Source organism: Xiphophorus hellerii, chromosome 12 (genome assembly GCF_003331165.1).
Source record: "Xiphophorus hellerii strain 12219 chromosome 12, Xiphophorus_hellerii-4.1, whole genome shotgun sequence".
In the NCBI taxonomy this organism is placed as follows: Eukaryota; Metazoa; Chordata; class Actinopteri; order Cyprinodontiformes; family Poeciliidae; genus Xiphophorus; species Xiphophorus hellerii.
This window is the reverse complement of record NC_045683.1, coordinates 27,831,069-27,852,928: the sequence shown is the minus strand read 5'-3', so window position 1 is coordinate 27,852,928 and position 21,860 is coordinate 27,831,069. Positions and strand designations below refer to the sequence as shown.

Genomic DNA, 21,860 nt, shown 5'->3' with positions numbered 1-21,860 from the left:
CAGAAAGAGAGAAAAAAAACAGAGAAACCACAGCGACAAACAACACAGGAGTGGGCATTTATCGTATTGTTTATCATTTATTGTGTTAAATTTCTTTTAAATTTTGACTCATTATTGTCACGATAAATTCCAATTAATGGAACCCCCTAAAATTGTGCATAATGTCGGAAATGCTATTTCTCCACAGTTTGTTCAATGAGTACGTCAATAAATATATATATAAGAAAATTAAAATATGATTAAGTGTAGTTACTGTGTTCAGTTTTGTGATGTAAATAATTTTTTTGTGATACTGGTTTTCTAGAAAAATAAATGTTAATTAATTACATTACAAACTGATATGTTTTTCAAGAGCAGCATTTGTGTTTGTGGAGCTCTGATTGCTGTGCCATGCAGTCACAGTTACAGTAATAAATTGTTCTGATCGTCACTTTTAGTGTTATCAGAATAGTACCACAAAATATAGTGATAAAACTTTCCATCCATGTTGCCCACCCTGAAAACGTTATTGGAAAAACACATGATACCAATTAATACAAGACGTATTTAGTGGCGCCTGCAGCCCAAAAGCATCTGTGACCCAAACACCTGTGACTGGAGGACCACAGCAGGGACAACTGCAGTCAAAATTCAGTCAAAAGCTGACTGTCAACGTAATAACAACAATATGGCATTTACTGGGATGCAGTGATGTGAAAAATGTGCTAACTGTAAAACTTTGGTGATTAAGGTTCTAACACTTTCACAAAAACCCATTGTTGCGACTCAGACTGTACTTTTATACCTCCGGCCTCGTGAGAGTGAAGTTCCGACTTCAGACTCGGCAGGGCGACTGATGCGGTCACCCAAGCGGCCGAGTTGGCCAATCGGAACAAAGCCTGTTGTGACATTAAGAGGAAGCTAAACAGCCACAACAAACGTCTGCGAGAGCTGGAAGCTTATCTGATCAAACTAATGAACACGGACAAAAGGGAGAGCAGCGTGGCGGCAGCTTGTTATTGTTGGGGTGGAACGGATCGTGCACACCGCCACAAGACGTGATGATGACGACGCGTTTCATTTCGAGCCAAAAAAGATTTTAAGAGGCAAACTGATAAGAGGCTGTAGAGAAAAACTGTAGCATCTATGGATTGTAATCGGGATCAAGGAAAAGGGAGGCGTCCTGGAGAGAGCTGAGAAAGTAGCATTGCTGAAAATTCAGTCAGTCGGTAGAAATGGGTTCTGAGCCCGCTGGTGCAGATAAGAGACAACCATGGTCAGTCAGGTATTGTTGAGCTATAAAAAATAAAACAAAAATCAGAAGGAGGCCCTGGATGCCGAGAGTAGCGTATGAATACCTTTCTAAGTGCCAGTTTAGATAAATACGACCAGCTGGGTCGGGCTGGACAGAACTTCAGTAGGTAACCTGTTGGTTGGTTGGCGTTTGAGGACGCCTGCTGGTGTCCAGAGAAGATGGCTCCCTCACTGCATATTGTTCTGAACAACGGCAAGACATTATATACCGATAATGAAGTGCGTCAATAGTGTGTCCATTTAGAACACAATTATGTCATACTATGAATTAAGCTATGCAGCAGTGATGCACATCTGTATGTCTTTCATTGAAAACAAAACGTAATAAATGTTGTTGATACAGTCTAACACAAGGTGGTGAGAGTCAGCCCAAACTTTATCAGCACAGTCAGTAAACGTGTGTTGCATTTACTGACATCGACACAATGTAGCAGCTGCAGTCACCCTATTGTATGAAGACTGATTTCTTCTGAACACGGTTTTGTATCGAGTCTCTGTTAGTTTTTTCTCCGCTGTTTGTTGGATCAGAACCAACCATGAAACTTTCTTTTTCTTTTCCAGCCGTCATCTGTGCCAGGACATTCTCGCGAAAGAAATGTGTCAAAAACATTTTCTAATGTGTAACTTAAGTAAAACATAAAAGAAGAGTGATGTTCCAGCAGGGTTTTACTGCGTACAGTTACTGTGAGGCAGACTGCGTTCTGGGCCGAGTCCCAAGTGGCCATTTGGGAAGCTTTAGGAACTTCTACACAAACCTAATCTTTTTAGGAAGTCGACTCTAGTATAAAACAGAGAGGCAAATACCCTTTAAAAATAAGGAAATGATTTTTAATGACATCCTTTGGTGGGGTAGAGGCCAGCGGGGGAGGAGACTGAAGTGTCCACCATCGTTACGCAGACAGGAAAGCTTGGAAATGTTCTGTTTCCTGCCGTGTTTGTGTGGCCACACCTGGACGGGCGGGGACCGGCCGCGGGGTCAGGAAGGAGCGGGGGAAAAGGTGGAGGGAGGCGCAGCCATTGAGAAGGATGTGGTAGACAGTGGTGATACTGTCCCCCGCTACCCTCTGGCCTTTAATAGATCCACAGGGGCCCCAGGACCCCAGTCTGGCTCCTCGACGGAGGCCACGGCGAAGGGAAGTGGCCTTGTGCTCGTAACTCCTGCACATCAAAGACGCGCACGGCGCATTGTTGCCGGTTCTCACTGAGGCGGATGGGAACAAAAACCTCCACTTCACATAGATGTTGCCGAGTTACGGCAAGACAGAGGAAGCTGCTGTAATAAAGTCTGTAAGCTTTTAAACTGTAAAGCGGAACAAAGAAAAACTACTTTGACGTCCAACAGACAAAACAGAAAGATGTGTCTGTAACCTTACAAATAGATTCATGATTATTGAACCTGCTATATGCAAGAATTGCAAAACGGCATGGTTACGAAGTTAGCTAGTTTTAGCATCAGTGAGGCATTTAATGAATGCAGGGGCATGTCGGCTGTAATTGGTCCCATTTTATCTTTCATGGAAGTTGCTGGATTTAGAGATGTAGGCAGTCTTCTGAAAATGTAAGGTGTGTGAGGAAAAGATTCTATTTGTTATTTATATCTCCTAAAGCAGGGCTTTCAAACTTGCTTTCATTTCGGGCCAAATCAAGATCATGAATGTCCTCATCAATCTATTGATAAAAACAGCTGAAATATTACTCTGTATTCCACAAGTATTTAACAAAATTAGATCATATTTAACATGATGCAATTTGGGAATATACAAATATGAACTGAATTGATTTGACTGATTAAATAATACTCAAGACGCAACTCTTATTTTGAAGTTCTAAACTCTAGAGCAGGGGTGTCCAAAGTGTGGAGTAGGGTCACTCTGGCCCGCGGACTGATTTTTTTTTTTTTGCGGTCCCCCAACTGTAATTCAAGAATGATACAAATTTGTCCCGTTCAGCACAGAAGGTTGACACAGATGGATTTTAAGATTTTACTGCTTTTGGTTAGATCAACATTTAGGTAAGCAGTGTAACTTGTCCCATTAGTAATTTTTAACGTTTTCCAGCTCCTTCCTGTCGCTTGCTGTAACGGCAGAGTGAGGCAAGAGCAAATTGTTTGGGATGTGTGAGTGATAGGAGCGGAGCAGGCAGGGAACGCGCATGCAGGGCCGAACGTGCATGCAGCGCGCTGTGCTTGTTATAATCTGATTACCCTCTGCACCCTTCTTACTTTATTTCCTCGACAGGTTAAACCAGCTACTCCTCTATTTACATTATAGTAACTTAATATTGTGCATTCTAAATGTTGGGTTTCTCTGTGCTGTCCGTATTGCAGGCTTATTAAATGTGTCACAAGCCTGAGCCCAACACGACCATCAAGCAAATGGTTGTGGTCCGACCCGGACAGAATTTCGGTTTTGCGTCGGGCTTGGGCCATGAATCTGAACTCTCTCTTACACACTGCCTTACACAAATGCTCTAAAACAAAACAAAAGCCTCACGGTCGAGTTTTGGGAAGTGTTGCTTTTAAACGGGTTCAACACAAACAAACCTGACAGATGTCCCTTCCACTGTAAATCACTCTGCTGCCTGGAAAAAGGAGAAATGACAGGGCAACAGAAAGCAGACAGATGAGAAAGAGGAAGACGGCCACAGGTGACGGCGGGCAGAGGCGGCGCAGGCCCGGCGGGCAGTGACAGATGCGAGGCCGGTTTCCGCGGAGCTGGCACGGGGCAGGAAGGCGCAGAGCGAGAACAAAGAGGGGAACGCGGTGACCCGCGCCTGGGTGCATCCTGCCCCGCTCCAACCGGGGAGCCCGCAGTGAGCGAGCGACACTTCCCCTGCCTATTCCCATCACTCTGGCTTTATTACTTTGTTTTCATGCTTGATTCATGCTGTACCTGCTGACACTGCACTTTTTAAGGATGACAAAGGAGCTGGTGGAAGGGGACCGCAGACTCACACCAATGTTTTATTTCAGAGGAACATTGTAACATCAGTGGGAAATGACAACGCGTTGTGAAAGTGTCCATGCCCTGTTCATTTTGTCGTTACAAACGGCAACAACCTTCGACCTTCCACATTGGCTCTTAATAACTATCGCTTAAAAAGCTACAGAACCTTTAAATATAGATATAACAGACGCAGCTTTTATCAGTTTCCCTTTTTTCCACTTAATTTCCGCAACAGAATGACACTAACACTTTCAGCTCTGTCTTTTAGCTCAAGTTTTCTTGTCTTTTGGTTGAAAATATGTGCTTTTCAAACATAATTTTGCAAAAATATCAACGTCTCATAAGAGAATATGGAAATGTTAGAGGTTTTCTTTATTTTAAAGCCAAAACTTGAAATAAAATGGAACTTCTTTAAAAAAATTCCCCACAGTTGATAGCTGTCAAAAAGTACTTTTTGTCTTTTTTTTTTTTTTTAAAAAAGGTAATGTAACACTTTTGGCTGTAAATAATTTACATAATTTAAAATAATTTAGCTGAACCGAGGGCAGAAGTGCCTCTATAGATTACAAAGATTGTAGATTCCTTGCTCCACAGTGAAGTATGATGGTGGAAGCATCATGCTGTGGGGATGCTTTTCTTAAGCAGCAGATTGTCTGTCTCATATCATACTGACACGACATAGTGACAGTTTCAACATACCGTATATGTAAATTTTTTATTTATTTTTTTTACCAACAGTGACATACTGCAGCTTTAAAGTTGTTACCAATGAACAAGCTTTAGGTGTAAAGATATGTGGAAAAAAAGTCATCTTTAAACTGGCTTTGGATCATCATGCCATGTGTTAACTTTAAGATGAAACGTTCTTGTGGAAGAGCGCGGAAAGGACGCCAACATACAATCAAACACAGATTCTGTAAAAGCCTCCAGCAGAAGGACTCACCCACTGCCCATAACACCGAGTCGTAGGTGTCTCTGTGCTCCCTGCCGGTTTCGGTGTCGCTCCACGTCACCTGAAGGGTTCCCGACGGGAGCCTGTCCACTCTTTTGGGAACGGACCTCCAAACGAACCTGGTCCCATAAGCTTCCATGTAATCCGTCACAAGACCCGCCATTTGCTGCACAGAGTGAAATGGGTCGTTTGCTTTTAAACGGGACAACAAAAAAAAACCAAAAACAAAACTGCAGATCTTCAGAACGTGCAGGCTGTGAGAGACGTACCCGATCAAAACCCCGGAGGGCGACGCTACGAACCATCACCGTGGCGTCCAAGCCGATGCCTGTGAGGAAGCCGGCACACTCGAGCGCGACGTCTGGGTTAAGCCACGTTGAGGATAGCGGTAGTCTATTTAATTATGTTTTTATTTTATTTTTTAAAATAAAATAATCATTTTATTTTAAAAAAATAATTAAATGTAATATATCTAAATGTAATGGGTGAGTGACAATATGGTTGCTCTTGTTTCAATTCTTCCATTCTAATCTGTATACCAGAAATAAGACCTGTCAGAAGAATGTCTATGTATGGCTGTGATAGGCTACAAGAGGCCAGGTGAAGAAGGTTACAACCTTTGGGATGATTGGTTTATAATGGGAACATCTTCCCTGATGGGGCGAGAACGATCATGATGGAGGGAATCCATCCACCGTTACAAGAAAGGAGTTTGGTAATGTTTGACGGTACGGACCGAAGTCACCAAGAACAAAAATGGTCAGACCTTCTGCCATTATGGATCGAAATCCAGCAGCTGTGGAATGCCAGTGAATCAATCAGTCAATTGATTCACTGATTGAATCGATAAAAAATTATCTGTACTGCACATTTCAGCAACAAGACATTTCAAAGTCAATGTCTGAAAGATTTAGAGAAGGTTTCAGACAAAGTAGGGACCATTTTCAAGCTGTTGGGCATCAACTTGAACTGCTGAGTCTAGTCAGAATGAAAAAAGAACGAACGATGAGTGGACATATCTTGGTTTTTGGCTGCCTCTTTTCCCCTCATTGGGTTGGGTCACAGATGGCTTGTGTATGGGTGTTCCAGGATGAAAAATGTTTGAGTGAAGTCCGTCGCTTGGTCACTTTTAGCATAGCAAACCGCCAAAGCAACACTTAGCTACTCTCCAGACGTCGGGCAGCTGTAAAGATGGCTGAAGCTGCCAGTCGGCAGCAAATAAACCTGAAGGATTCAGGGAGTTTCTGATAAGAGAGAGGGAGAGAGTCATGAATCGCTTACGGTTTTAGAGACTTATTTCACTGACTTTAGGTCAAAATGATGAGTATGGGTTTAAAGACGGATTTAAGGTGGAAAACAATGCCAGTGGCTTAAACAAAGTGTTGCAAATGGTTAAAATAAAACATAGGGGTGCACCCGTATATCAGTGGTAATTTTCTGAATTTTGGATGATTGGCCACTACATGAGAAAATGATTTTATGTATCTCTGCAAAGGTTTGAAAATCAGTCACTGTCCTCTTTTGCTCTGCTGTGAGAGAGAGAGGACTGACTGGCAGCATCATCAGGTCACGTCTGTTGTTAACTACAGTTTCCCCACTGCTGTCAAGCTGGCAATTTCTTTGGTATGTTTAGTATCTTTTCGGACAAAAAAAAAAAAATCGAATCAAGCTTTCAAAAGTCAGTTATGACCAGAAAAAAATGCAATCAGTGCTCCCCGTCTAAATAACAATACTTTGTCTACTGCTCTATGTTGCTTACTTATCAAACTCTGTACAATTTGTCTGCTGAAATCTGGCAGACCAAGCACAAGAGCTTCTTCCTCCCCCTGGGTAGATAAAGGATACAGCTGGCTCCAACCACGAGTCTGCAACACAAAGACGGAGGAGCTCTCAAAAGAATTACAAACACAACAAGATACATTTCCATTTCTCCTCAGTGCACTTTAGCCTAAAGAAAACAACAATAATCCCAACTCGCACAGGTCTCCTGCCACATCCTAGAATTAGAGAGGTGATGAATTACAAAGCTTCCTAACCTCAGAGGCGTGAAGAAAATGGAGGACGGGAAAAAGCTAAAGGTTTACGTGTGTGGTCTGGGTGAATCACCGCTGTAATCCAGCAGTAAGATCAGCGGTGCTGAGGAGGGCTGATCCCCGCGGACGACGTGTGTCATGTTCAGGGCTTAAACCCGCATGTCGGCGCGCTGAGTGAAGTCCGTCACTCAGTCGCTTTTAGCATAGCAAACCAGACTCCCTGCCCTTCCTCCGCCTCCTCGTAAAGTACCGCTTCAATTAGGACTCATTGAGAAGTGGCTTAAGAAAAGACGAGGCAAAGAGCTTTACCGTGATCCAAAACTTTCATCACGGAGAAGACGCCTCACTCACCCACACTTTTTCTGGTTCAATGTGGTTCATTGTGTTTTATACATCCGCAAAGCTGCGACAAACACCCTTAGTGATGGATTTCTATGCTCTGTGGGGTGGATGTGTGCCTGTTTTTGTCAAAACGTAACGGACAAGAGGCCATCAAATCTGGGATTCAAGAATTCTTCTTAACTTATTTTTATTATTTATTTATTTGTCTAAAAGAGAGAATTAAAGTGAGTTCAACATTTGCCTGAAGTCGCCCAAAAACCCCCGGACTTCTCCTCACTGAGGGAGGTTTGTTCGGATCAGCGCTTCTCAACCTTGGGCGGCTCTTCAAAAAGCCTCCATCACTGATAAGCACCACAACATGATATTCTTGTGTATCTGCCTCCAAAGTTAGGAGGTGGACATTGTTGCTGTAGTCTGAGGGCAGTGCAAGGTCAATGATTTTTATGCCACAAATGAAAGGCTTTTATTTTTCCTCATGCTGGTGTGAGATTCACATAAATGGTCAAATACACAGATCTCACACTAAAAACTAAACTAATACCTGGTGTTCTGATACCTGTGAATAAACGCGGATCTTTGTGTTCAAAAAGTACATTGCAATCAAAAATCAGGGATGGTACGTTTTGCTTTGACTGCCAGGTCAAAGGAAAACATGTAGCAAGTGAAAGACGACTTTTTTCCTGCTAACTAGTTGCATCAAAATCAGCCACATCCAGAATTCTCAACAAACAGTGCAATTAAAATAAAAAGAAGGAGGTTAATGGGGAACAAAGTAATTCTCATTTGCTCGGTTATATTTATTTTTTGTGAAAATTGTATTACTCACGTTGTGATATTTGATAAGAAAGTGTAGTATTCTTTCATGCATGTATCTGCTAAAAGTTGGGATTTGAAACCAAGCTGGGAGATGTTGGACAGATTAAACACGTTTAGTCTTTCAGTTCTTAGTCATTTTTTACTTTTGTCTCTCCAACCAATTGGGCTGCCTACAGCGGCCTACTGGTACAACCACTTCCTCCTGGCACACGCTTTGTTTTCTCCTCATAGCATGATGAAGGGAGTCAATTCTGGACTTCAGTGCCTAAGGCCAAATCTGTCATTTACCTGTCGGCGTGTGTGTGTGTGTGTGTGTGTGTGAAGGCTTGAGGGCTCATTAGACACCCATCCCTCACCTGTAACCTCACACACCCATCCTGCCTGCAGAAACAACTCCCTGGACCTCACCTGCATAGCTGATGGCTTGACAGACCAAAACAGCTTCAGTTCGAGCTTTTCCTGTGAGTTGGAGATCGTTTCTGGAAGAATCCGCTGCTGAAACGCCGCCAAGCGCCACTTCTGCCTGCAGGGGGGTGCAGAGCGCTGCCCTGACCTCCACGCTTTTACATCAAAGCACTTCCTCTGCTCAAGTGCTCTCAAAACTGTCCTGACTAAGTGAAAGCTACAGTGATGCTCGGATGTTTAGGAATTCATCATATTTTAAATACTCAGCCCCTCTTTGACTTTTCCCATGTTTTGCTAGCTTAATTTGGCAATGTTGTTGTTTTTTTTAAAATCAGATTTTCATGCAACCCCAAAGTTGTCATTAACCTGTTTGCTGCAAAAAGCAATAAATCAATTAATCGCACGATAAATTAAAAACAAACAATAATTTCCATTTGCAAGATTTATAATTCGTCTGGACTGAATGACAGAAGTCTTCATTCTGATGTTTTGGTCTCAACTAGATCTTGGACGATTCTGTTTGCCGTCTTCATAATTCATTTTATTTGTCGCTTCTGTTGTTTTGTTTATTTATTGTGGATATTTAAAAGGCTCCAGCGTTAATAAAGTTTAGAATTTAAAGTTTATTGTTCTTTGAGTAATTCAAAAATCTCGCGTTGCTATGCCATTACCATCATGTTACTTGAAAATCACCTCAAAACAACAATTTTATCATTTATCGCGATAACTTCTGGGACGATTTATCGTCCAGCAACATTTGTTGCTGTGACAGGCCAACGCAAAGTTGACCTAAAATGATACGTGGATTTAAAGATATTTTGCAAACAAAAATCTGAAAAGTGAGGCATGAAAATGTAGCATTCCAATTCTTTTTTGTCATCTTCACTCAAAGTAACTCAATCTAAGTCAGATTAGATGGAGAGTGAACAGTGAAATTCAAGTCTTGCCACAGATTCTCAGTTCTAGACGCTGACTGGGTAATTCTGTCACATAAATTTGTTCTGATTTCAGCGATGACTCCATGTTTAGGGTCTTCCTGCCTCTAACTGGTTCTCTTCCAGCCCTACATGCTTTACTCTGGTCAGCTTCTCAGTTTGCACTGAAGAAATGCATCCCCACAGCATAAGGCTGCCACTACCGTGTTCCTCTGTAGGATTTGTTCACTAATATTCTCTAATGAGCCTATGAGGCCTTCACAGAACAGCTGGATTAATACTGAGACTAAATTACAGTGGCAGATTGTACCAATAAGGTGAGTTGTGAATTGATTATTCCAACAAAAAAAAAAAAATTATTTAGGTGCACAAGAGTTAAAACGGGCAGAATATAAAGCTGTACCCCACCATTCAAATTTTGATTTGTAAAAACAAAAATTGACAAATCAGTTCCCTTCTTCTGCACAATCATTTGCCACTTTGTGTTGGTCTATTTCACAAACTCATAATAACATGTGAAAGATCATTAAATAACATTGATGACTAAAAGCATCATTAAATTAGTGAAGATTCCCAAATAAACAAACTAAAGGAATAGTTATTAAGCTGCCAAAATGGTCAAAATCTGCATTCAAAAAGAAAGAAAAAAAACAATCAGAATGTTTTGCGCTTCCTTGTCCTCAGGTGCGGACAAATTAGATATACAAAGTGCTTAAATTTCAAAATGCTTATTTCCTTTTATCGCTCATCGCGTTGCAAACAACCTCCAGGTACACCACAGGCACCAGGCACCGTGCGCGTGACGTGCCAAGAGGAAACGTCAGGGAAGGCCCAATTAACCAGGTGATGACAGCGGCTAAATGGCTGGATTAAAGGGCTTGTTCCGTAAAGGTCAGGATGCACGCTGATAATCTGAATCATGAGGCGAAGACAGGCTGACAGGAAGGCAGAAAAACAAGCCGCGCGTCCCTGATGAATGACGGCGCTGCACGACAGCGGGATGTGCAGCGTCAGCGAGCAACAAGGCGCCGTCAGGTAGAAGGGAGCGTCGAAAATCTCAAAGTCAGATGGAGGGTTTTCTTCAGCACTCCAAAGCCAAGCCGCTAAATTAAGGCTACTTTAGCGGCTTGAGAGAAGCAGGCTTACGTTTTCCCAGGGGACTTCTCCAGCCAGAAGATGTCGTCGCTGGTGATGCCGTGCTCCACAGCTCCGGGGATCTGGAACGATAAATAAAACTGTCCATAAAACTAATATAAGAGAAAGAACAGAGCTCTCTCTAAAACACAGTTATGGCAGCTTTTATCAATTCAAACGTAAGGCTTTTTAAGACCATTATGGATGAAATTTAATACCTGTATCATGACAAATGTACAAAATAATTTTTTTAAAATGTTTTATATAGTAGTAGTACCAAGCTTTTTTGCACAGAATGGTGTGGGCCGGCAACAGAAGTGAGTCAGTGGTGAAGACGAATGTCGTCCAACCAACTGGCAATAAAGTTACACTTACCAATGACGCATGCAAAAAAGCTAGCCAGCTAGCAAGCGCATATTAGCAGCTGGTTAGCGGTAGCCTCAACCGCCTTGAGTCGCAATGAAATTGTCTCCACTCGACTCAAATCTTGGCTTGATGAAAAAGTAAACTACATTAAATAAACAAGAGCTAATAGTCCTGTCACAGCAAAATTTAAGGCCAGTGATTAACATATTTAAAGCCATCCCACATTTTTTTAAACATTTATTTAAGGTCTCAATTTTAGATACATAAATTTGAGACTTTCTAAGGACGCATGGACATGTTTTGGAAGAGTGTCCAGAACACTTTGTTTATTTACCTCAGTTGGGTACTTTGGTCGTCCACCTGTGGCGATCACAATGTTCTTGGCGGTCAGGACTGTCTGCAGGAAAGGACAGGGAAATGTGAGGTAATAGCTTTTGTTCGTATTCAGAAACGGCGAGGAAACGTCAAATAAAACTGAGCGGTCTCTACGGCGCTGTATGGGAAGGCGACGACGGGAAAACTGTGAAACTGGTCAAACAATGCAGACGGGGAGGCAGACAAGCGTCCTGGGATTCTGGTTTATGTTTTATTTCAAAGAAGGATTTTATTAAGAGGAAGAGAGAGGCTAAAAAGCTGCGACGGTCAAAAGTGGCAGAGATTTTTAGTTCCTTAGCTCTGCTGTGAAGCAGTTTATTTCTTTAAAAGGAACTTTGGGAATTCAAAAATGCAGAGTTTAGTCATATACACAACTTTAAGTGTATAGAAAGAAAACAATGATCTCAATGTGGCACCAACAGCGAAATCTATCACATCAATATCTTCTTGAGCCAGAAGATATTAGACAAAGATATTAAACAAAGACTTCACTCAGATGAGGATTCACTCAGGAAGACAGTTTGATTCAACTCATGCTGAATGTTCTATCACATTCTGGGTGAGTTTCTGCAGCCTTCGGTGGGTTTCCAATGCAGGATTGGTGCCGTTCACACATTTCCACACAGTTTAGGCTTTTAAAGCACAGAGCAGCCTGGTCTCTGGAGAACATGCTGATGGTTTTTTTTTTATCCGATGAATTGATTAATCATCAGAGTAATCCATAGAATAATCTATTACTAAAATAATAATCGGTTCTATCCCTAATGTTAGCTTTTCCTGTTTTTATCTGAAAAAAAAGAAAAAAAAAAAAAAAAAAACAGCCCACCTCCTTTCCTGCTTTGCTCAGACCTCTCACTGTGTGTTCGTCCAGCAGACTGCCTTTGAGGTTCAGATATTTGACTTTCCTGCAAAACACACAAAAAAATATCACTAACAATTCATTACACCATGAAGAGTTAAGAAGAACAAGTGAGGCTAACAAGACGTGCAAAAAATATCTATATAAAATGTCAGTTTTCTTTTGTTTGTTTTTTTTCTTTTTTTTAACAAAAAAGAAGTTTCAAAGCGGATTATAAAGCTGATTCCAAGTACAGGATCTGATTGGACAGAGGAGGTTACCACCTGCTCGCCCTCCAGCAGCCACTCCATCAGCATGTGGCTGCAGTCCCGCAGGTGTGTGTGAAACACACATGTACAGCCTTGAAGAAGCTCAAGTGATGACAAAAAAGGAAGGAAAAGAAACAGAATCGCAGTTCCTTGAAAGGAAATCAACAAGTGAACATGAAGTTCCTGAGAAGCACGCCGTCCGTGAAAAACACGTGACATCAACATCATCGATACATGTTGAAAATGTTGGTCAACGTTCCATTAATTGTGGTTCAGAAACAACTCTAAACAGGTGGGTTTTAGTCTTGATTTAATGTTTCGTCCAGATTTGTGGTGCATAGAAGTTGAATGCTGCTTCTCCATGTTTGGTTCTGGTTCTGGTACGAGGTGTCAGTCTGGATGACAGACATGCACCAAAAGAAAAAAAAAAAAAAAAAAATCAGCTGGGAAAAGGAACAGGGCTGTTTCCAGTTTGATCGGAAATCGATGGGAAAAATTTACTGAATTTCTGACAAGTCAAGGCATGCCTGCGATTCATCCAGTCAACATCCAGCTGGATTTATATCAGTGTCATGTTCTTCTTTAGAGCTTCCAATCTGTGTCCAATCTCACAGTTTTGGTATCTAAATATCACAAATTCTTTTGTTTTTATTTTACAAATACTTCTCTACCAACGTGATGTCACTCAAGGGAAAAATGCTAAAAATAAACATTTCTAAGGCAGCACTTTCATCCTAAACTAGAGAAATGGGAAACTTCTAAAATCTGTACATGCAGTTCGAAAAAAACCCATCAGGGATAAAAGTGATCAGTGCATCTTTAGTATGGCTCATGATACCAAGAAAACAGAGCATTTCAATATAGTTGAATGAGGCAATTAACATTTTTCTTTTAACCACTTGCTTTTCCATCACAGCCACGATTACACTGAAGTGTCAATCCAAATCCAATGTTGAAAAGCAAAATATTAATCCGTTATACTTAATAGTGTGTCCAAGTAGTCCTGTGTAATTAAAATGTCAGCCTCCTGCATTAAAACTACAATTAGATACATCTTTTATCTCTAATCTACAGCAGATGTGTTTGTTTTTCACATTTTGAGACAATAAACTGACTTATTTCATGCCTTTTCGTCTCGCACATTAAATATGTTGTCTTATTCTGTGATTACCTCTTTCATTTTAGTTGGCTGACTAATTCAATTAAGCAGTGAAAGAAAAGCCAACGGGTTGATTGGAAAGGAATTTAGAGTCTCTGTTGTCACTTACTTGTCTTGGAGCTGGACTCTGTGGCCCCAGTTTAAAGATCTGACATGATTCTGAACTGCCTCTGCCATGGTGGCCCTGGAAAAAGGTGAAAACATCACTTTACATCAAACACATCTTCAACTGGGCTCAGTAACATAATAAAACAATATGTTACGTTGAATTTCCATTCAACAAAAAAAGAAAATTTGAGATGAAAAGAAGACAAAAAAATTATAGTAGACTAACGTTATGCTGCAGTGGTGTTTTTCCCCACTTACACCACCAGATGGTGCCATTAGCTAAACACAACAGTGAAGGATATTTAGGAATCGTGCTCCAACAGTCCTGATCCCAGTGAATAAAACACCTTATAGATTGTGAATTATCCTGGTGAACATCTATTAGTTGGACAGAAGTAATGGGGAAAAAAAACAAAACTGGGAACGGTTGGCACAAAAATCATTCAAGACAAAAAACACTTCCACATATTTACTAGACTCAGCTCACCAGTCATGGCGGAGTGTCTCTGGCATCTGCCAGCCGTACTTCTTCGCATCTTTGACTGCAGTACCAAGGAGAGCGGCCTGATGCATGAGCTTCTTAGGAATGCAGCCAACGTTAACACACGTCCCACCAAGACCCCATTTTGTTCCTGTTTGGAGAAGCATTGGCTGCATTTTAGAGAACAAACCCTCCATATTGGGGGGAATGGCGTAGAATTTATTTTACCTTTAGCAGACGGTTCAACATAATCTAAAACGGCGACTTTCTGTCCCAGCTGTGCCGCTGTGGATTTACAGATTTATACAGAAATCTGACAAATGATTGAATACCTCAGAAAATGTGCTCAACAGTTTACCTTCTTTGGAGCAGGCCAGGCCTCCAGAGCCTCCACCAACAACCACCAAGTCATAGTCATAGCTCCCTGTCAGATGATAATGAATGATAACTACCAGAAACGGGAACCTTCTTCACATTTTTCTCATGCTACATCTGCAAGCATCAATACATTTGAATGGAACTTTATGCCACAAGCCAGCACAAATAAAACATGAAACGAAGGTGGAAGAAAAAAATCACATGTGCTTCTTACTTATCACTTCTATCCCAATTGAGGTGAAAAGTTTGGAAAGTGTGGTGTGTGCATGCACTGAGCCACATTTACTCTCTATTTAGTAAACATTACGTCACGTTTCAATCAACATCATATAAAAATGACAACTGCATAGGTAAGCCTGTGAAATGTAAGCATCTGACTAACACAAGGACTCTATCTAGGCATTTAGATAATGTGTAGCGATTCTTAAAATAAAGGCAAATCATAATATGACATTTATCTCACAATAATATAACTGTTATAGCTATTTATTCTTTATTTTTATTACTTTGTATTTTGATTACATTTGGTCTTGGTTAGCTTTATACTTTGGGGTTATTTACAAGGCTTGTTTGTACGTTAATAATTGCTAAATTTTTCGGTTTGCTTTTTCGTAAGATAAGCAAGAAAGAACTGTGGAGGCATTTTTCTAAAAGAAGCATAGGTTCCTTTTCTTCAACTTCACAGATGTGCATCACTTTAAGTTGGTCTATACAAAAAACACAAATAAAATGCAACATGAACGAAATGAATGGACAAGCTCTAAGAGTTCAGAACGCACGATATCACTATTAAATATGACCACAATCTCAGACACCAAACCTGAAGTATTTTTTAAGTTTTAGCAGTCCAAAAGAATAACCCAATCATAAAGGTAATGACAATAAATATGCTAATAAGAATGTCACTGGTTTGCATACAGACAGGCGGTAAAGTAATGTAACGTTTGCACGAATCTAACGCACTAAGCATGTTAGTCTCTTAGGAAAACTGTTTTTTTTAAAAAGACTATTTTAGAAATATTAGTTCTAAAAAGGTTATTACGTAAAGGCAGGCGAAGTTACATTAAGCTCCCGAAGGATTTTGCGATGCTAGAGTCCGTACGTAAACATAGACAACATACGTTTACAACATAATTGTTGTAAACGAGAACTTCTATTTAAATAGCGCTTTCATTACCTGTAAGGTTTCTGGTGAAAACCTGCAGACATTTCAACCTTTTCCACCGGTGTCTGACTGTGCAGAGGGCAGCCATGATGTTATTATAGAAGGACCCCGGACCGGATATAGGCGTCTACAGAATTGCCTGGAATAAATTACTCTAAAATTAAATTAAAAAGGTTTAAGATCTCATTGTATAACAGTCTCTCAATAATAATAATAATAATAATAATAGTCATTCATTATTTATACATAAATGAATACAACAATTCTATGTTGTACGTAAATGTATTACAGTGATTCTTGAGAAGAGGGACAAAACAGGTCCTATGGATAAAGCACAAAATTTGAATAAAATATACACAAAATATATTTTTTTCAAATATCTGACTAAACTAATCTGGGCCGTGTTAGTTTAGTCGACAACAATGTATGTTTTCCTGGTGTTTGCTGAATATTTTTTATTTTAAACAGTGTAGTAGGTGGATGGTATCTTTAAAATCCCTTACCCTGGAGCAGAACTCAATACATTATAATAGTTTAAAACAATTAAAGGAATACTAAGATAATATATTAGTATATTATCTTAGTATTATGTTGGTGTTTTTAGGATTGTGCTCTCATCTTACTAAAACACCTTTGTCTGTGTCTGTGGTGCCCTCTACATCGCTTTGGACAAACTGCAAACCGGACTAAGTGTGTCTTTCTTCTTGCCGCTCTTCCATAAAGGTCTGATGTACTTTTTTTGTTGTGGAGTTGCTCACTTGGTGGCAGGGACAGCTCCTCTGTTAACCCTTTAAGGTTTTTACTAGCATTGCACTGGGAAGCAGCTCATATAACAAGCTCAGCAGATACGCAGTTCCACCAGGTGTTTGCTAACTGCTGCTGGCTAGTTTGAAGGAGCTGAGTGGGGGAGTCATGGGAGGAGGGCGGCTCTGTTGGGCAGATCTGGGGAGGCTTGGAAACTGTCTCGAAGGTGGCGCTAGGTTCACTCAAGTGTTTTGCACAGCTGAATCGTTGCCATGGTAGATTAAGGGATTTCTCAAACATGGATGAAAGAATGAAGGCAGCACAACAGGTTTGTTTTTGATGAAGGAATAACACCATATATCTAAAAAGTCGATTTTACACAACGCTGGCCCTTTAAAGTGCAGGGAGATTGGCTTGGACTGTAAGCAAACGAGACACAAAACCAGACAACCCTTAATTTCCAGGCATGATTTATTGAAAACACACCAAATTTATACTCTACAAACCAGTATTTTTCCATTATGTTTAACAAGCGTAATATTTGCCTCTGGGTATTAGTAAAATTAACATATTACATTCTGTCTCTGTGGCATCGCTCCTGCTCGCTACGAAAGCTCCGACGGCTTTACTTCTCTAGGAAATCAAACCCATTTGTCAAATGCTCTCTACCTCATTAAAAGTTTATATTACAATGTAAATCAAGGCAGCAACCCGCCAACAGTCTAAACTACTTAGGAGGGGGACAGTGAGGTGGAAGTTGGGGTAGAGGGGTCTGGATGGATGGATGGATTGATGAGCTGAATGGCGGGGGTCAGGGAGGGTAAGGAGTCTGACACTAGGGGTTGGGGAAAGGAAAGGGAATTTGTGGAATGGGAGTTATATAAAACACAGTTCTCTTTATCTAGCATGGAAAAGATTAAGGCACATGATAGGTACAAACACATCTGCTACTCAGTTACTTTAGTTTCACGGTCTTGAATCGGTTGAATCTACACAGGTAGGTTTGTCTTGATTCTGCGCGTGTGTGTATTTGCGTTCGTGGATTTTAACGGCACAGACGCGTGGCTCTGCGTTCTGCGAATGTACAACTGTTGGGGGCGGGCTGCACATTCACACAACCGAGAGCCCTTTATTACTTCAGAAACGATGAGCACAACTCCCGATCCTTTGGTTGTGGTAGTGCATTCGAGAAGGAGGAGACGGTCGACGTGGGACTTCGTCCGATGAAAGCACGCACGTCTGACGACACACAGGAGGGGTTGTTCGGGCCATGACGACATTTTTTTTTTTCCTTCTAGAAGTCTGGGTTTTAACATACAGGAACGATGCTTTTTTAAAACTCCATTGATTTTTTTTTTTTTCTTTACCACAACGTACACCTTTGTAAACACTGTAGAATATGCAAGCTTTACAAAGTCACATACGTCACAAACAAAAAAAAAAAAGAAAAAGAAAAGGAATCAAAAATCAACTCGGACTTGAACGCAGGCACATGCCGTTCGCCTTGAGTGAGACACGCATGAAAACCAGACGGGGTTCGATTTCTCTGCAATGGCAACGACGATTCTGCAACTCGACTGTAAAAAAAATATATATATACTATAAGACCCCATCTTTAATTTACAGCGCTGTCCTTCTCGTCTCCAGCCATCTTCCTGCACGAGCGGATTAAGTAACACCCAAACGACTCCACGAAGAAAAGAAGAACTGGCACTTGGAAAAGAAAAGAATAGAATACAAACATCTTCATGCTCACAACTGGATCATTTCCTTAAAGATGCAGCAGATTAGGTGAGTTGGTGGCAATCGAATCACGTACAAACGCATGAGGAAGATATATATATATATATGTACTTTTTCTAAAAATTAAAAATCATCTCTTGTTCCTGTTTTGAAGACACAGGAGCTGCCACAGAACACGGATCCAGATTCATTTTCCTTCCTGTGACCCTTTTCCCACAAATACAAAATATAAATAGGTGAACGCCGGTGTGGCTCGGCGATGCTTTGACACATCTTTAAGTTATGCAAGAGAGTTATTTTTCGATTACAAACAGTGAGCCTTCATCAAATGAAATGTGCTTTCCAAACAAGGTGATATTAATATACAGGTAAGAAATCTGATTTTTTTTTTTTTAAATCACAATTTTTCCTGTTTTTTTGTTGTTGTCTGACTCTAATATACATTTATATAAAATCCAACATAAATGATTTTAGACGAATCCTCATTATTGTTTTTTTTTTTTTGTTTTTTTTTACAGTCTGCTTCTCCTCAGAAACACAAATCCATTTATAAACATAATGCCTTGAGTCCTCTTCGATACACAACACACCGCTACACAACCTGAGAGTGTCACACGAGAAATGGCGGCTGCGTGAGCGAAGCCGTGAAGCTCGTACAGGACGAAAGAGACTCTCCTCCGATTTGGTTTTGGAACCGTTTGAGCTTTCCGTGTGAAGGATGAAACTCCAGTCTTGCTCAGAATGTCACTTGTCTCTCCCCAAATCCCAACTTGCAGGTTCTTGACTACAAATATATCACCTGAATCTGATGAATCAGTTTGAATCTGATCACCTGACGCACAATACTGAAGTAAAAGCAGTTTTATGTCGTTTTTTGTATATATATATATATATATATATATATATATATATATATATATATATATATATATATATATATAAACACACAGTGAACCCAGATGGATTTTTTTTTCTTTTTTTTAGTTCATGAGGACAGACTCTTTCCTCTTTTCCTCTACAATGCTACGGCTCCTCTCAGGCTCGGTTATCTCCTTTTGTTTCTCTCTGCTCTCTTTCCCCAACTCTGATCACAACGACGTGCCAAAATCAAACAACATCCATATTCTCCAAAACTCCCCAAACCACACCAAAAAGAAAAAAAAAAGGAGCGTCCTTTTCCCCGTATCCTTTCATTGCACGTTCTTTTTCCCTCTATTCCGCTTTACCTTTCCTCCTCTTCTCGTCGCGCCCTCGCCGGCCTCCATCAAATTTACTCTCAGAGCAAGAGTCCACACTGGAAAATTCACATGATGTCGAGGAATGTAGATATGACCAAGTAGGAAGTGTATATATATCTTTTTCTTCTTCTGAAAACTCGACTGCTACTGGGTAGTCTCTGTTATGGCCATATTCTTTTGAAATCCTCTTCTCTGTACAAAGTCCCTCTCCAAAAATGAGCTCCTGTGAAATGGCAGTAGTGATATGAGAGATCCTCTTGTAGCCGGGGATGTCGCGCTATTGCTGTCTTAAGCCTGAAGCACACGGAGAAAGGAAAACAAATATTAGAACAATCCCGGCAGATGGGAAAGAACAAGAAAATGAGAGTTTCGTTCAAAAAAAAAAATCCAGGTCGCTCCATTTAAATTGTGTGAATAATAACGCATATATGCAACAGTAACTCAGATTACTTAAAGGGCAGATATCATCATATTTTGTGTTGCAGTGAGCACTTGAGACTGTTTTCTTGACAAAAAAAATTGATTTTATTAATTGGAATATGTTGAATGGATGTGATGTATTACAAAAAAAAGGAGAGAGCTCTATTATTTTCCCAAAAGATTCTCCATTCTCCAGACTGCCCAGTCTGTCTAATATATTTAGTTACCTTGTGTGACATATTTAGTCTTTCTGATGAGCCATAAATGCGCAGTGACAACAGTTGCTATTCTTCTATGAATTAAAAACTGTAAGCAATCAGGAAAATGCTAAAAATACAGTCGGAATAGGATTGTTCCAGTTTGTCGATCATCTCTGTTACGATTATTTTGAATTTTAAAAAATAAGGCTGAACGAGGACAGTTTTACAACCTGGTGACGGAGATATTCGTGGGAAAGAATAGGAGCACGGAGTTCATGTACAAATAAATTTATGATTATACCCAGCTTTCAATTTCAGTAAAGAGACGTCAACCAAAAAGAAAAATCTACATTGGCTTTATGTTCAATATTTGTTTGCTTCTCTTGCTTTCATATTGTTGAACAGTGAAACTGAATACAACATAACTGACAGCTTTTAAAACTGTTGAGTGTTTCAACTGAGATCAAAAATAAAATGCGAGCTCCCATTTTGGATTTTGAATTTCTATATCCAACTCCAGAACTGATCACATCATCAACTTGTCGCGACTTTCAACCAGATTCTCCGCTGACATCGTTTCCCATTTCCCCCCTCAAAACTGTTCTCTATTTCACTCATTGAAATTAATGTAACTAGAGCAAAATGAAAGCCCCATTATCAATGAAATGTTGATATATGCCCTTTAAAAGTCATCCCTGTTATTGATTCGGCCTCGGCAGTGCAGATGATAGCCAAAGATGGACGAACAGATGCTTCATGTTCTGGATGAAATCCTGTGAGAACACAACTTACCTTTCTTTTTTTTTTTTCCAAAGAAGAGGAACAAAATATACACAAAATAAAACAAATGACTTTACTGTGTGAGCTACTATGACAGCACAATGTATGGGAACAAAGAACTGAATGAATGACAGCTGACAAGAAGACGGACATCAGGATGAGGAGGCAGGAGGAGAGGCATGCTGCTGATGAAACGAGAAAAGCAGAGGTCAACCCCTGATCAGCTGGCAACCTTGAGAAACTCATTTTGCACCACGTTGATTTTTCTTTTCTTTTCTTTTTTTTTTTGCAGACAGGCAGGGCTTCCTGCACATGTCTGGATGGTTCTCCCAGGAGGCTTTCATTAAGGGCCACCTGAGTCCCCTGGAGGATCTCTACAGACAGAAGAAGAATGACTCCCCTCTATCTATCGCCGGCTCCAGCAGAGGCCGTCGGGGCGCGGGGTGGGAGTACACTTCAATGAGGGAGGCGGAGTCCAATTGTAGACAGAGACCAAACTCTGTCAATGCTCCGCGAGTGAAACGGAGAAGAGAGGTCTGCTGGCGTATTTACAAATTGAATGTTGGTCGTATTGCCCTGCGAGTTTTGGAATGGAGGACAAGAAGAAGTCGATGTTTCTAGAGAGCCACACCTGATTTGGCGAGAGACAAAAAAACAAGGCGCTACTCAAGGACCGCATCTGATTGGATGAACAGACCGAACCGCGACTCGATTGGACGAGGATGTCATCTCAAAAGCCAC

The 21,860-nt window shown here is 40.6% G+C and overlaps 2 protein-coding genes across 11 annotated transcripts in view; both read right to left on the bottom strand.

Moving 5' to 3' along the window:
* The window catches only part of txnrd2.2 (thioredoxin reductase 2, tandem duplicate 2), a 31,242-nt gene extending 15,120 nt beyond the window's left edge, over window positions 1–16,122 (bottom strand). Inside the window, exons 1-11 of one of the 2 annotated variants that reach the window (XM_032578555.1) lie at window positions 16,007–16,122; window positions 14,810–14,875; window positions 14,680–14,736; window positions 14,458–14,602; window positions 13,972–14,046; window positions 12,423–12,501; window positions 11,556–11,618; window positions 10,868–10,938; window positions 7,036–7,055; window positions 5,460–5,551; window positions 5,182–5,356 (exon numbers count right to left, since the gene is read on the bottom strand). In XM_032578555.1, the coding sequence (XP_032434446.1) occupies window positions 5,182–5,356; window positions 5,460–5,551; window positions 7,036–7,055; window positions 10,868–10,938; window positions 11,556–11,618; window positions 12,423–12,501; window positions 13,972–14,046; window positions 14,458–14,602; window positions 14,680–14,736; window positions 14,810–14,875; window positions 16,007–16,082 (919 nt within the window). In that variant the 5' untranslated portion in view covers window positions 16,083–16,122. Of the gene's footprint in view, window positions 1–5,181; window positions 5,357–5,459; window positions 5,552–7,035; window positions 7,056–10,867; window positions 10,939–11,555; window positions 11,619–12,422; window positions 12,502–13,971; window positions 14,047–14,457; window positions 14,603–14,679; window positions 14,765–14,809; window positions 14,876–16,006 lie in introns of those variants that run through there. The other variant, XM_032578556.1, reaches the window with a different exon arrangement.
* Window positions 16,123–17,191: 1,069 nt separating this feature from the next.
* arvcfb (ARVCF delta catenin family member b) overlaps window positions 17,192–21,860 on the bottom strand; it is a 270,673-nt gene continuing 266,004 nt past the window's right edge. For all 9 annotated transcript variants that reach the window (XM_032578552.1, XM_032578548.1, XM_032578551.1 and 6 more), the window contains one exon: window positions 17,192–20,013. In XM_032578552.1, the coding sequence (XP_032434443.1) occupies window positions 20,008–20,013 (6 nt within the window). In that variant the 3' untranslated portion in view covers window positions 17,192–20,007. The remainder of the gene's footprint in view (window positions 20,014–21,860) is intronic.